The 13,213-nt window shown below is 40.8% G+C and overlaps 1 protein-coding gene across 5 annotated transcripts in view; it reads left to right on the top strand.

Annotated features, from left to right (window-relative positions):
• igf2bp2a (insulin-like growth factor 2 mRNA binding protein 2a) overlaps positions 1–9,079 on the top strand; it is a gene marked incomplete at its 5' end in the record, with an annotated part of 42,290 nt that extends 33,211 nt beyond the window's left edge. Inside the window, 9 exons of one of the 5 annotated variants that reach the window (XM_079230752.1) lie at positions 686–808; positions 2,536–2,671; positions 4,389–4,526; positions 5,075–5,143; positions 5,832–5,948; positions 6,357–6,431; positions 6,557–6,688; positions 7,055–7,168; positions 7,813–9,079. In XM_079230752.1, coding sequence (XP_079086878.1) covers positions 686–808; positions 2,536–2,671; positions 4,389–4,526; positions 5,075–5,143; positions 5,832–5,948; positions 6,357–6,431; positions 6,557–6,688; positions 7,055–7,168; positions 7,813–7,911 — 1,003 coding nt within the window. In that variant the 3' untranslated portion in view covers positions 7,912–9,079. Of the gene's footprint in view, positions 1–685; positions 809–2,535; positions 2,672–4,352; positions 4,527–5,050; positions 5,144–5,825; positions 5,949–6,356; positions 6,432–6,556; positions 6,689–7,054; positions 7,169–7,812 lie in introns of all 5 variants that reach the window. The other 4 variants (XM_079230751.1, XM_079230750.1, XM_079230749.1 and 1 more) reach the window with 4 other exon arrangements.
• Positions 9,080–13,213: the final 4,134 nt, after the last annotated feature.

The raw sequence follows: 13,213 nt of genomic DNA, 5'->3' as shown, positions 1-13,213 counted from the left end.
TGACAAGCGGTATCATTTCCCATAAACTTTATTATTCATTATGTCAAATTGCATGCTTGCCCAGAGGTAAAACTTTAATTAAATGGAAATACATCAATTGAACACTGTCACAATGTAACCAATATTTTCTGGTTCTTTCCAGGAAACTTCCTTGGAATTAATGAGGAATTAAACTAAATCTGTAGTCGTACTGTTTTCACATGCCTAGTTGGACTGCAGCACATTATCAGCAGATCATTTTGGTTTCTAGCCTGCTTTCTCTTTTCCTCCTATTACCAGAAGCTGTGGTTGTTGCAACCGTAGTTTGTTTACTGTAAACTGCAGTGAACGCTGTCTTCTTGCAGCAGGAATAAATGAAAGTGTTCTTCTTTCTCGTAAAAGAAAATCTGGGTATTTTTCTGTGAACATTTGTAAAAGACATAAAGGAATAATTGTTCACACATCACTAAATAAATAGCTCAAGTCTTAACATTGGGCCCCGTGCTTTCACCAGCTGATCAGCTGTCCAGATTCCTGTTCATCCCTATCACATCATGACATATCTCACACCACATCAGTGACACTCACAGCACTTATATCTTCTATTATCTAACCTGATTGTGTGTGTGTGTGTGTGTGTGTGTGTGTGTGTGTGTGTGTGTGTGTGTGTGTGTGTGTGTGTGTGTGTGTGTGTGTGTGTGTGTAGGACGGAGGACATCCCTCTGAAGATCCTCGCCCACAACAGCCTCGTGGGCCGGCTGATTGGGAAGGAGGGCCGCAACCTGAAGAAGATCGAGGAGGACACAGGGGTCACGATTGTCATCTCCTCGTAAGTCTCCTCTCCCGCTGCTCCCGCCTTCTGCTTTCACACACGCCTACAGTGCTCTGCAGCTATACTAGCACATTGAGTCAAACACACACACACACACACACACACACACACACACACACACACACACACACTGGGGAGTATTTGAACACTTTGTAGTGAGAGCTTGTGTGATTGTGGCATTTTGGCACACCAGCAATTTTGACTGCTATCAATTTAACCGGAGCACAAATTATAGGCAGCGATTCCAACTTCTTGGCGCCACACCTTTCTACAACCGGGCTCATTAGCCACTTGGCATGTGATTTCACTTAACTGATTTGTTAGAGACCAAATGTGAAAAGTTGCTTACACTCCAGAACATATTAGAGAAGTGGTAATTAGACCCCGTTTAACAGGCCGTGCTCACCGACCTTTGTTCATTTAGGGCTAATGAATTGCTCTGTCTCTGAGCTCTTGAGGACGTAATGAGCCCCGAGAAGGAGACAGGCATAGAGATGAAGAGAGAAGGGGAGGGCCCTTTTTAAAAAGAGGCAAACGGCACATTCAATAGTATCGGTTATGTGATGTTATCGTTAGCTTCCTCCACATCCACTGACAGCGATGAGAGAAAAGATTGGTTCTGCTTCAGAGGCACAAAGTTGTTATTGTTCACACAACTTCCAGGCTTTATGGAGCAGTTGCTTATTTGATTCATGTCATAATGGATTAAGTCTTGCTGTGCTATTTTCTCAGTTGTGAAGTGGTCAGTTCACCTGCTGTATACGTGCCTTGTAAAGATGAGAAAAAGATTTTACCAGATTCAAGTGAATGACTTTCAGAGCAAAATAGTTTCTCAACTTTTTCTGACCTAAATGATTGATGTCTGTGGTTTGATTTTAGACAGATTGGTTCTTATTTGGCACAACACGATAAGATTAAGTTAAATATATTGCCGCAGTGCAGGGGATTGATGAATCCATTCCATCTGTTCTCACATGTGTCACCGTGCTAATATCCACATCCTGAGAGGGACAAAGTAGTTGTTTGAAAGGGAGATCCACCAAGCGTTGACATAACGATGTGTTTAATCATCATCAGAAGTACAATACTAAAACTGTGAAGAGAGTTGTATTATGTATTCTTATCTGTGTCTTTGGAGGAGTATTGTCATCTTAGTTTGGGCAAAGACATGACAAATTGATGAGATAGGGTTCAAAAGGTGTCTGTGTTCCCAGACAGGAAATATATGTATTTAATTACAGAACTTGTAAGTTGTGTCAACATCTAAGTTGTTGATTACAGCTTGAATAGTCTGATTTTTCTGAATGCTCTGATGATGATGTGATGTGAATGAGGTGCTTTGAAACTCTATCGAGCTACGTAATGGGAAGTGATTTGGCGCTTGACCCACACTAGGGAACTTAAAGTCAGACTATGATGCTATCTCTTCAGTTTTCATCATTCTTTTATCTTCTTCTGTGTCCTCCAACTTTATGGAAATGCAACACTAAATTGCTTGTTAGCTCGCAAGAAAACGTCATTTTTGGATGGTAATAACACAGTCTTCAACTACACTAAAGTTAGACAAACACAAAGACAGGAAATGCAATTAAAATCAGCTCAGTCAACTCTGAGGAAATGGTGAGCAGAATGTGAGTGTTTCTGTCCTCTGTATTTGTAGTTCCACATACATATTTATGTGTGTGTGTGTGTGTGTGTGTGTGTGTGTGTGATCTCTCTTCCAGGCAACAAGACTTAACCATTTACAACCCTGAGAGGACCATCATGGTGAAGGGCAGCTTGGAGGCGAGTTGTAAAGCCGAGGTGGAGATCATGAAGAAACTGAGAGAAGCCTACGAGAATGACATTGCTGCTATGAACGTAAGCCCAGCTTAAAGGTTACCATCTGCCAGCCTTGTGTGTGGTTATGATCTCAGGTTGACTCACGTAAACTGACAGGTGAACAGCGTAGTGATGACATACAGCAGGAGGAAGTCGCCTCCCCTTTCAGTGCGTGTTACCTCCAGCATTAGTAATACCCGTTGGTGTCTGCTTGGTAAATGGATAACAGTGAATGATAGCTCATCAGTGAGCGTTTAACGACAGTGTGTGTGTGTGTGTGTGTGTGTGTGTGTGTGTGCCTGTTCCATGCAGCCTCTGACTCACGCTCACTTCCCCGCTGTGTGTGTCTGTGTTCCTGCTGTAACACACTGCTTTTCCCAGCATCCATCTGATATCTGTAGGCTGCTCTCTCACCCTGCTCCTCTCTCACACTGCCCCGATGACATCACCAGTGCTGCAGCCAGCCGGCGAGGTCAACCTCAGAGGAGGAGAGATAGTGATGATATCACACGCTGCACACTCCCTAGAACACAAAAATGACCGCTGTATTCACTGTGATGATGCTCTGCACAACGAGCAGCAGTTACTCAGAATTGATGTCCAAGTATCTGCTTTTGTTCTCCTATGTTTTGATCGGACATATATTGGCCTCAGAAATAATCATCAAGAAGTATCGCGCTGCATGCGGTTAGATTGTACTGGCAGGGGAGAGCCGATCTGGCACCTGTCATGCAGAGCATCGACTCTCCAGTAATCGGTGAGGGCCATCTAGTGAGACACTGTGGATATTACACAAAGCGCACTGGGAACGAGGAAGTGAAAGGAGGCCGCGTGTCTCTTCACGGACATGAAACCCCAAAAAGCGGAATATCTTTGTAATGCCATCACGACAGCAAGCAGCCCTGTTTTCGATGTTGTGACATTGCATTCTTCAGCCCTAGTCAAGTGGCTTTTAAAATGCTCATCTTTTTTTCATCTTAAGAAGTGGGGAGGTTTTTTTCCACCCATTAAAGACCACTTAATCCTTCACTTCTATCTGATACTTTTTTTTTTCAGGACAAAATACACAAATAAAATTCACTTCACATGATTGTCAGAACGTCCTGTAGTGAAACAGCCGCTGTCAGGGAGTTAGTAGGCGTAAAGGAACAGTTCACAAAACAAGCAATTAGCTGTTGTTATTAACTTCATTAATCCGTTGATTATTTTCTCAATGAATCAGTTGAAATTGTTAGCTGGTTTTGTCTGAACAATCAAATCCCAATAAATTAAATTTAGTGGAACAGAAAACAAAGAAACACAGCATTTGCTTATATTTAAGAAACTGGAAACCATTTTACACCTTTTGCTTGAGAAATCATTTTAATATTATTTGTTACATTATGGAGGACACATTTAACTTTCTTATCTTTCAGGTGATGAAGAGAAAAACATGAAAAAGACCTTAGACTTTGTTATAATTGTTTTAATAAAAAAGCGGTCCTTACTTACAGTAATACAGTAATGCTTCTCATTTTTCTCTTTTACTATTTATTAGCAGTAAAAGTTGTGTGCTTACTGTAGAATGATTTTCTTTTTCTGTTAATTGTATTAGTCAGAGTCCTCTCAGAGAAGGAAACACAACAACCCAGTTTAAATTGAGCTGCTCCTCAGCATATCAGCAGGTTTTTCTGTAAAAAATTAGCCTTAATTCAATTCTGATTTGTTGTCTTTCTTCTAGCTTTCAACTTGTGGTTACAATTCTTCTTCTGCACAGCAACAGGCCAACCTTATCCCAGGCTTGAACCTGAATGCTCTGGGCATCTTCTCTTCTGGTCTGCCGGTTCTGCCCCCCGCTGGTGGACCACGTGGTGCACTGCCCCAAATGGCACCAGCTGGATACAATCCATATTTTGTGAGTATGCTTTTTTTTAACCTCTGCACACAGACATAAAAGGTGGTGAAGAAATATGTTTAAATGCTTCTTTTAGAAGGACATTGCCACTGTTGGTTTTTCCCGCCCAGCTCAGCAATGCACATCTCCTGCAGGGATTAGTTTTGACTTGATTAAGCAATTTGTTTCCAACACATGGTAAACCAGGTTCTCCTTGGAGTGTTTTTTATAAAAACAACACAGTGTTGACTCAGGTCTTCCTGCATGATGCTGTACACAACACAGTTAGAAACAACCAGAATCCCCCCATCTTTTCCAGAGATGAGTCAGTTTGTCTGTAAAACAAAGTCTCCACACATTGCCTGGCGAGGTCGAGTCAAAGTGCTGTGAGACAGTGTGTGAGAATGTATTTGCGTGCTTTGTAGTCAAGAAGCTTAATGTCTGATTCACTGTGAGTTAATGCCCTGAAATCCCCCCTTATAAAAGCTTGAGTAGAGTATGCGCATGTGTCTGTAAATGTGAGTTGTTTGTGTGCCATCTGAACGGTCTGCTTGTGGCTTCACTTTCAGAGTCACTCTTCACATCTCAGTGGCATGTACGGGGTTCCTCCAGCAAGTGCCATCACCCACCAGCACTCAGTATGTTCCCTAAAATATGCACTACAGTCACTACAGAGACTTAACCACTAATTTCTCGGTTTTTGTGAAGCTAGATAAATAGGTAATAGTTGAAAGAATGTTTTTTGCACACAAAAAGCTTTAAAAAAAAGAAAGCCTCAAGCTTAGTCTGCTTTCTATAAAGTCTCTCTTTGCAAGTGACTTCTGGTATACATGAAGGATTGCCAAAGTATGAAGAAAAAGAGGAAGGTGTAGGACTAATGGACAGGAGGACATAAATAAGAGGCCATGACAACCTCTCAGTCAGCAGCTATGTTGAGTCTGGCATTCCTGCGCCCAGTCACCAGAACACCACAAATATTTCTGGAAGGGGACTTTTCCCAGAGTTGTCCTGTGGCTCATAAAAAAAATCACTTCATAAACCTTGAGTACATGAGTGTTACCATGCTAAGAAAAACAAAAACATAGGGCAACCCTCGGCCCTAATAGGAAATATTCCGCATAGACGCAGCGGGATGTTTACCCGAAGAGAAAACCCTCAAAGAGAGCTCAGTTTAGCTTTCCTTGCATGTGGTGTCATCGCTTTCAGTACGAAATATAACATGTTGAAACCGTTTTGAAATGTTTTTCTCTGTCACAATCAGTAACAGAGTTTAGTAAACATGTAGTAAAATGTATGTTTCTGTGTGGTCTTTTTTTTCAGCAACAGGCTCCAGAACAGGAGGTTGTCTACCTCTTTATTCCAACTCAGGCAGTCGGGGCCTTGATCGGCAAGAAGGGCCAGCACATCAAACAACTCGCCCACTTTGCTGGAGCTTCCATCAAGGTGGGTTTGTCAGCGTCAATAAAGGGGAATGAGGAGGTCAAACCGTATCTGATCAACATGCAACGCATTCTTAGAAGCTTCATGTCGAGTGTTAGGGTGAAGTTGGCGGTCAGTACTGGCTGAGTCAGCAGCGTGTCATGGACCACAGCTGAGGATGTTAGTTAATAATGGTCAGAAAAGGAGATGACTAGTACGCTGAGCATCTCGGTTTGGAGAGATTGAACAGCTGGTCAATGAATGTCATAACGTACTCTAAAGCTATATATTCGTAGGCATTTGCAGACTTCTCAGATGATTCAGTATTCAGTATATTCAGTACATTCAGTGCTCTGAGGGCGTAAGATCACTAGCTTTTGGACACATTTTCTCCCTATTTGTCTCCATAACCCGTCTGTGTGTGTTTCTCAGATTGCCCCAGCGGAGAGCCCAGATGTTACTGAAAGGATGGTTATCATTACTGGAACCCCAGAGGCTCAGTTTAAGGTAAGAGCACAATAAATATGTGTATGAATATGCATCAAAATGTAATAATTTAACACTGGAATTTTGAGGATAAAATAGCATTTCCCCCAGTCTCTCCATGTCTCATTCCCTCCTCTGTATTCCAGGCCCAGGGTCGAATATTTGGGAAGCTGAAAGAGGAGAACTTCTTCTCAGCAAAGGAGGAGGTCAAACTGGAGGCGCAGATCAAGGTTCCCTCAACTGCAGCCGGAAGGGTCATCGGTAAAGGCGGCAAAACGGTGAGTTGATGCTTGAACTGAGCTGAGTTATGGTCGAGGATGGGAAAAAAGTTGCATTTATTAACGTTACTTTAACATAAGCATCAATTAGCACCTGATTTGCTTGATTTTATTAAAGGGTGTTCAGCCTCAGTGAGTAATGTGCATTTTGTAAGTGAGGCTGGAGGTGAAATTCAAAGCAAGATAAGATCAAATAAGATAATCCTTTATTAGTCCCACTGTGGGGAAATTACGGGATTACAGCAGCATAGGGTAAACAAGGCATAGTAGAAAAGAAACAAGATCAAAACAAGTATTATAAATAAACAATAAGCAATCAATGAAAAGAAAAAAAAGAAGATCACTGGAGTCTGTTTTTTCCCCCAGGTAAACGAGCTGCAGAACCTCACGAGTGCTGAGGTCATCGTACCTCGGGACCAAACTCCAGACGAGAACGACGAGGTCTTTGTGAAAATCAGCGGTCATTTCTTTGCCAGCCAGGTACGTACAACAAGCCTTAAAGCCCTGTAATCTGACACAGGTGGCGTCAGTCAATTGGGCTGATTAGTTAGTTAATGTTAAACACTTGTGACAAAAGAATGACTGCTATTAACGCATTGGCAACCATGTATCATGTAGGTGGCGCGTGCAGAGAGACGGTCCCTTATTAAGTGCATAGGGCATCATGTAATCTACAATAAACAAAGCAAAGCAAAGACGTCGTGCATGTCCTGAATAAACGTATGATAGCCAATACTGGTGATGCTTAAGAATGTGAGTTTAGCTGGAGCAGAGCAGTCTTGATAAATTAAAGTAAATGAGGGCCACATTTTACAACAGCAAAACTTTATCAAAACATCTGTTTACAAACTCTCACACAACTGGTGTGCAGTATAATCAAGTCTCATTTATCCAGTCGTACACTACAATGCAATTAATTCACCCACACTTTACAACCTGCCTTTTTTTATGCTTTGCAATTCATAGAAACGTGATCTGTACATCAACAGTATCTAAGATTTAACTAACATAAATGACATATAGGTAATAATGAAGTCAGTCTATTTCTCTCTTTTTTGGGGAATATGACCACCTAGTCAGGTATCCATTAACGCCTCGTCCTGCATGTGGTGTCTCTCCAACAGACTGCCCAGAGAAAGATCCGGGAGATCATTCTGCAGGTCAAACAGCAGGAACAGAAGCACCAGCAGGCCGGCACCGTGTCACCGCACCACTCTAAGTGACCAGCGGGGCGGCCAGCCAATGAATGTAGCCCTCCCAAACGGACAGAGAACTACCCAGACAAAGGCCGAGGCCAAGGGGGACATGCAGGGCAGACCAGCAGCACCGGGATCAAAACCAAAGAACTTCACTAGGGGGGGAAACAAGTGAGAGCCAAAGGCTGAGGGCATTGTGTACACTGCCAGCCCTGTGAGAGCAGATAGAGTGGGAGAAACCATACTGATATGATATAATAATAAAAGACCAAAAAAATCTACAAGACAGATAGAAATGGCAGAAAATTTGGCACCTGTTGTTCTCACAGTTAAAAAGGTAAACAGGAAATAGTATGTTGCCCTGCATAACGTTATCTCTTTAGTTGGACTAACATAGGCCTAACAAACTGATAAAGCCGCGGTATTAACATTAGCATATACAAGGCATTGTGATTATTATTTTGGGTTAGAATGAAAGCGAGTGACAATGGACACCTTCTATCACAAGAGTGTGAGATATTCAGATTGCAAAATGAAATATCCTTAGCAGTATTAACACAGTGTAGATAAGTACATCGATACACACTGAGAGTATGCACTGTTATTTTGTGATATCAAAATGGCAGTACAATTTGGTGTAGTTTTTACTATGTTAGAGATTGATTGGGCTCTGACAGCCACATAAAGCAGTTTCCCTTGTTTGTTCACATTATAGGCCACTAAAATCAAAATGAAAAAAACCTCTATAAGTAAATATGGTGAATGGGTCTTTGTAACAGCCTGTTTGTGCCCACGTAAAAGGTATAACGTCCCTTTGAAATGTCTCTCACCATTCATATCTGACGCTTCACTTCTTTTTTTGTTTCTTTCTTTTCTGCTAATTTCTGCTTCACTTTCTCATCACTCTCTCTCTCATTTTTTAATAGGATGAAAAGATTTGTTGTCAAGAAAAACTTTTTTCTTTTTTTTTTACCCCGTAGCCTTTTGATAACATTGAACTGACTGCCACTTTTACTCAACAACTATCACTCTTCCATAATGTGCAGTAGACTATATCTACATTCATGCTTGTTGTCCTGATAAAAAAAGAAAAAATCAAAAGTATGTCTCTGAAGGCATTCTCCTCAATGATCAGAGCAAAAATTGACGTCTTTAAAAAAAAAAAGTATGCACCTTTGCTTGCTAACAGGCATTTTGAATGTGTACCGCCACACGCTCTGCCTTATGATGACGTCTCGAGGGCCGACACGACATGTGAGCTGAGGGCCCAGAGAGGAGACGTGGGCTTAAGGGCGGCCGGGTGCAGACTTGAGGTGTGTGGAGTGGCAGTGAAGAAACGTTTTTGGGTAGAGGGTGGGTCGTGGTTGGGGTTGAGGAGGCACCGGGAGGAACTGTATGACCTGTGGTACACACACAACCGCAAACGTGACCGCAGCCGCGTTTGGCTTCAACCCTCTCTTGTCAGGGAGCTTTCTAAAACGGCATGACAGCTGTGAATGTACGATATGCAGCCTTTTTAGAAACATCACTCCTGCCGTGTCCAGCATGCACAGATTGTGTCCAGCAGGCACAGATTGTCATTGCCCCTATCACTCTCGCTCTTTTCCGTTAACTTTTATTTTGTGTTTCTTTTATTTTGGCGAGCTGGCGCTGGACACGCAGGTCCTGGTGTCCCTTTGTGCTTTACTTTGGAGACCATGGAAGCTTGTTGCCTTATTTTGTCACCTTTCAGACATCACCCATCAGCTTCATCTTCCAGACGCAAGGTTATTGCCAATTCGCACAGCTTCCTCCGTGTGTGTGCGCATGTGTGTGTGTGTGTGTGTGTGTGTGTGTGTGTGTGTGTGTATATATATATAAAAAGAGAGAGTAATATTTATGAATCTATTTTTTTCCTATTTTGTGATGAGAGCTATTGATAAGAAACAAAAAGAAAACAAAGTCCTTTTCTTTTTTTCCTCAGTGGGACACTGCCATATTATTTTGAAGGGAAGTGTTTATTTTCTTGAAAACTAGACTATGAATAATAATATAAATAAAAACCTGAAAAAATAGGAGAACAGTAAAGTGAACCACCGCGTTAACTTCGGTCAGGATGTGAACAGTGCGCATGTCAGTATTGTGATCTACCTCAGGCTTCAGGGTACCTCAGTCCAATCTTTCATTTCCCCTTTTTCCACATTTTGTATGCCTTGTTAACTGATCATTTGAGCGTTTTTAATTTTCTTTTTTAATGAAAAAAAAAGAACAAGACAAAATATCTACAGTAGGCTAATCACTAAACTCTTCAGGTCCAGCCAACTAGTGAACCTTTGTAAACCATAGTCAACTCTGATGGACTGTCTCTGCCTGGACACCATACAACCTCTTAATGATACACGTCAAAAGTACATTTTTGCTAGAAAGGAATAAAGAGCAGGATGTAAGGGGTACATACCTGCCCGAAGTGGTTCTGAATGTGGATGTTGTGTACTGATTTCACCATCAAAGAAAAACAAAAAAAAGATACAAATCAGTTGATAGAAACAAAAACTAACCAACTGTACCTCCTGTTTTTTTTTTAGACTTAAAAAAAAACAAAAACAACAATGAAGTTTATTCACTTGTGACATTTTTTTTTTTTAACAACCCAATTCAATCTTACCAGCTCTTTTTGATAACAGCATACTCTGGGGTTGATTTGACTAAAACATGAAGCTGCAAAAATACACTGACAGGACTCTTGAACATGGTGTAAAAACCCCAGTCTTCTGTGTAGAATGTAGAACAACTCTAGTCGTTAATATGTCACTGTGTACGACAAATAACTGTATATCTGTAAACATGTACAATAGTCACACATAAATGCATAATTTTCTGTCTCTCTATAACACTTATCAGTCTGCACCTGCGCTGTGAGAGATGATGGGAGAATTTTAGAGCGTCACAGCTTCCCTCAAAACTGACCTCTAAATGGTTCTCATCAACCTACAGAGTAGATTTTTTGTTGTTGTGCTGTACATTTCAGAATTACCTCTCAGAATCCAAGGCTGACTTTAGTTACTAAAACCAATGTAGGGCAAAATAATTAAATAAATGAATGATATAGTGAAAGTTAGTGTTTTTCTTTGGAGTCCTTTTACCTGTTGAGAGCTGATTTTTACTTTTTCGAGGGCAGACTTTTGTCATCAGATGAGTTGGATCCTTTTCATCCCAGTAAACACAGACTAGCAGTGCTAAAATAAACATAAAAGGTCTATCTAACTCACACAATGCCTGAGGCTGTTTCAGCAAGCCTCCGCCACAGCCGGCACAGTACCTCATGCTGCTGATGATGATGATGATAGCTCACCAGACCTGGTTCAGATACCCGGACCGTAGCCATACAAATGCAGTACGGTGCTTCTACTGGAATGTGTGACTCCTGTGGTGGTCTGGTTCACTGTAGAAGGGCATGTCGAGGAGAAAACGTCTTTTCACGGTAGCACTGGAAATTGTAGTTTGTCACTCGTGGTTTGTTTGACTTGTCGGGAGTAACTCTTTAGAGCAGTTTTGAAGTTGAGGCTATTTTCTTGCATCACAGAGGGCTCTTCAGACCTGTCGCGCTCGTGTTTTTGGCTCTTTACACAGCAAGTGCAGGTTTTCTTTCAGCTGGTTTGGTTTCACTGTGGTGCTGTCAGCACAGCGTCCTTCTTATTGAGACATCTGCAGGTCGACCGCAATCTGAGGAAACTTGTCAAGATGATAGTAACCTTTTTTTTCTTCTTTTTTATTTCGTTTTATTTCCAAGGATTGGTATTTCTAGGTTTTGTGGGGTGTTGCTAGACATTAATATTCAGTACCAGAAAATCACAAATACACACATCACTGTACTGTGTTGTTAGTCATATCACATGGTGGTTTGATAGTTTAGTTTTTTTTTTTCTTCTGTTGATCTGGTTTTCTCGTCATTTACACTGATTTAATAATGTAGTCCGGAGCAGTAGCTGCGATTCTTTGCTTTAATATTCATTCCTTTTAGATCACTACAAATAATACTAGCTGTTAAAATTTGTTTGGAACATTTCCTAGCTGGGAGTTTTAACAGATTTGAGAATCAGATTGGCAAAATAAATTAATCTGACATGCAAAGAAGGAAGGTTGACAGAGTATCCAAGTATGATTATATTGTTAAAAAACTGATAAAATATTGTTCTGCCTTTGCAACTGAACAGAAACAGAGGGCATTCAACAGCCATCCAAAAATAACAGCTGAGGAAGAATTTCGTAAAGTCTGGTTGGATGTATGCAGAACCACAGCAGTGTTTTTGTACTGTCTTGTTGTTAAATGGGAAAACACAAAGCATTGCATGAGACTGTTGTAGGCGATCCAGTGTGTACACTTCATATAGCACTAGACTTTCAGTAGTGGTTTTACATGGATCCATTTCTTAACTGCATTTCACCATTCGGGAGATTCCTTTTGTTACAACCCTCAAGTCCTACATTTCCCACGGGCCTGAAGGTCCCAAACACCTCAAGGTAATTTGTGGCCGAGCGCTGGACTGACATATGATCCATTTTTGAATCCATCTTTTGGATCCATGCCTTTCTGATAACAGCCATACTGTTGTTTTGAGTTGTGAGTGAACTGTATTGCTGAGCAACCTGGATCTGAGCAATAAAGAATATTTGAAAAAAAAAAAAAAAATGCTGTATGTTTTACCGTTTAATTATTTCAAAGTTTTTTCACCTGTAAAATAAAAGATGGCACGCCATTTGTGATCTGAGACGCTATAAATATGCATTACATTAAAAATAATTTACATCTTGGAATCTACAGAAAGCTGACAACATTTTGCCCCACATGAAGAAAGAGTTTAAAATAAAACCAGTTCAGTACAAAAGACAAAGAGGCAGCAAAGATAAGTGATATTTAAGCTCTATTCAACAGAGGCCTTGCACTGCCTGAACTAACTGCACATTCATGTTCAGAAGAATCCAGCTAGTTAGATATCATGTCATTTAGTCATGATATGTAATTCAATTAGTTACTCAAAAAAAACTCAGGCCAAATTACACGATTTGAAAAACTGAGTTTAAAAATGTGATTGTCAAACAAGAAAAAATAAATACCTCCAGTTGTACAATATGTTGCAAACATCATACATATTTCTGTTACAAGTATAATGATTCACAAAAACCTAAAAAATGATCATCTGAACCATCCAGCCACGTTTAACATGAGCAGTCTGTCTTATTAACCTTTCCACAAGTCCATCTTGGAGGTAGAAGTTTGAAACCATCACTGCACAACAGGCACTTAAAATGCTATCTGTTTACATTGAAACTCTTACAGTATAATAATAAA

Source organism: Taurulus bubalis, assembly GCF_910589615.1.
Source record: "Taurulus bubalis genome assembly, chromosome: 15".
Lineage (NCBI taxonomy): Eukaryota > Metazoa > Chordata > Actinopteri > Perciformes > Cottidae > Taurulus > Taurulus bubalis.
This window is presented reverse-complemented; position numbering and strand designations above follow the sequence as displayed.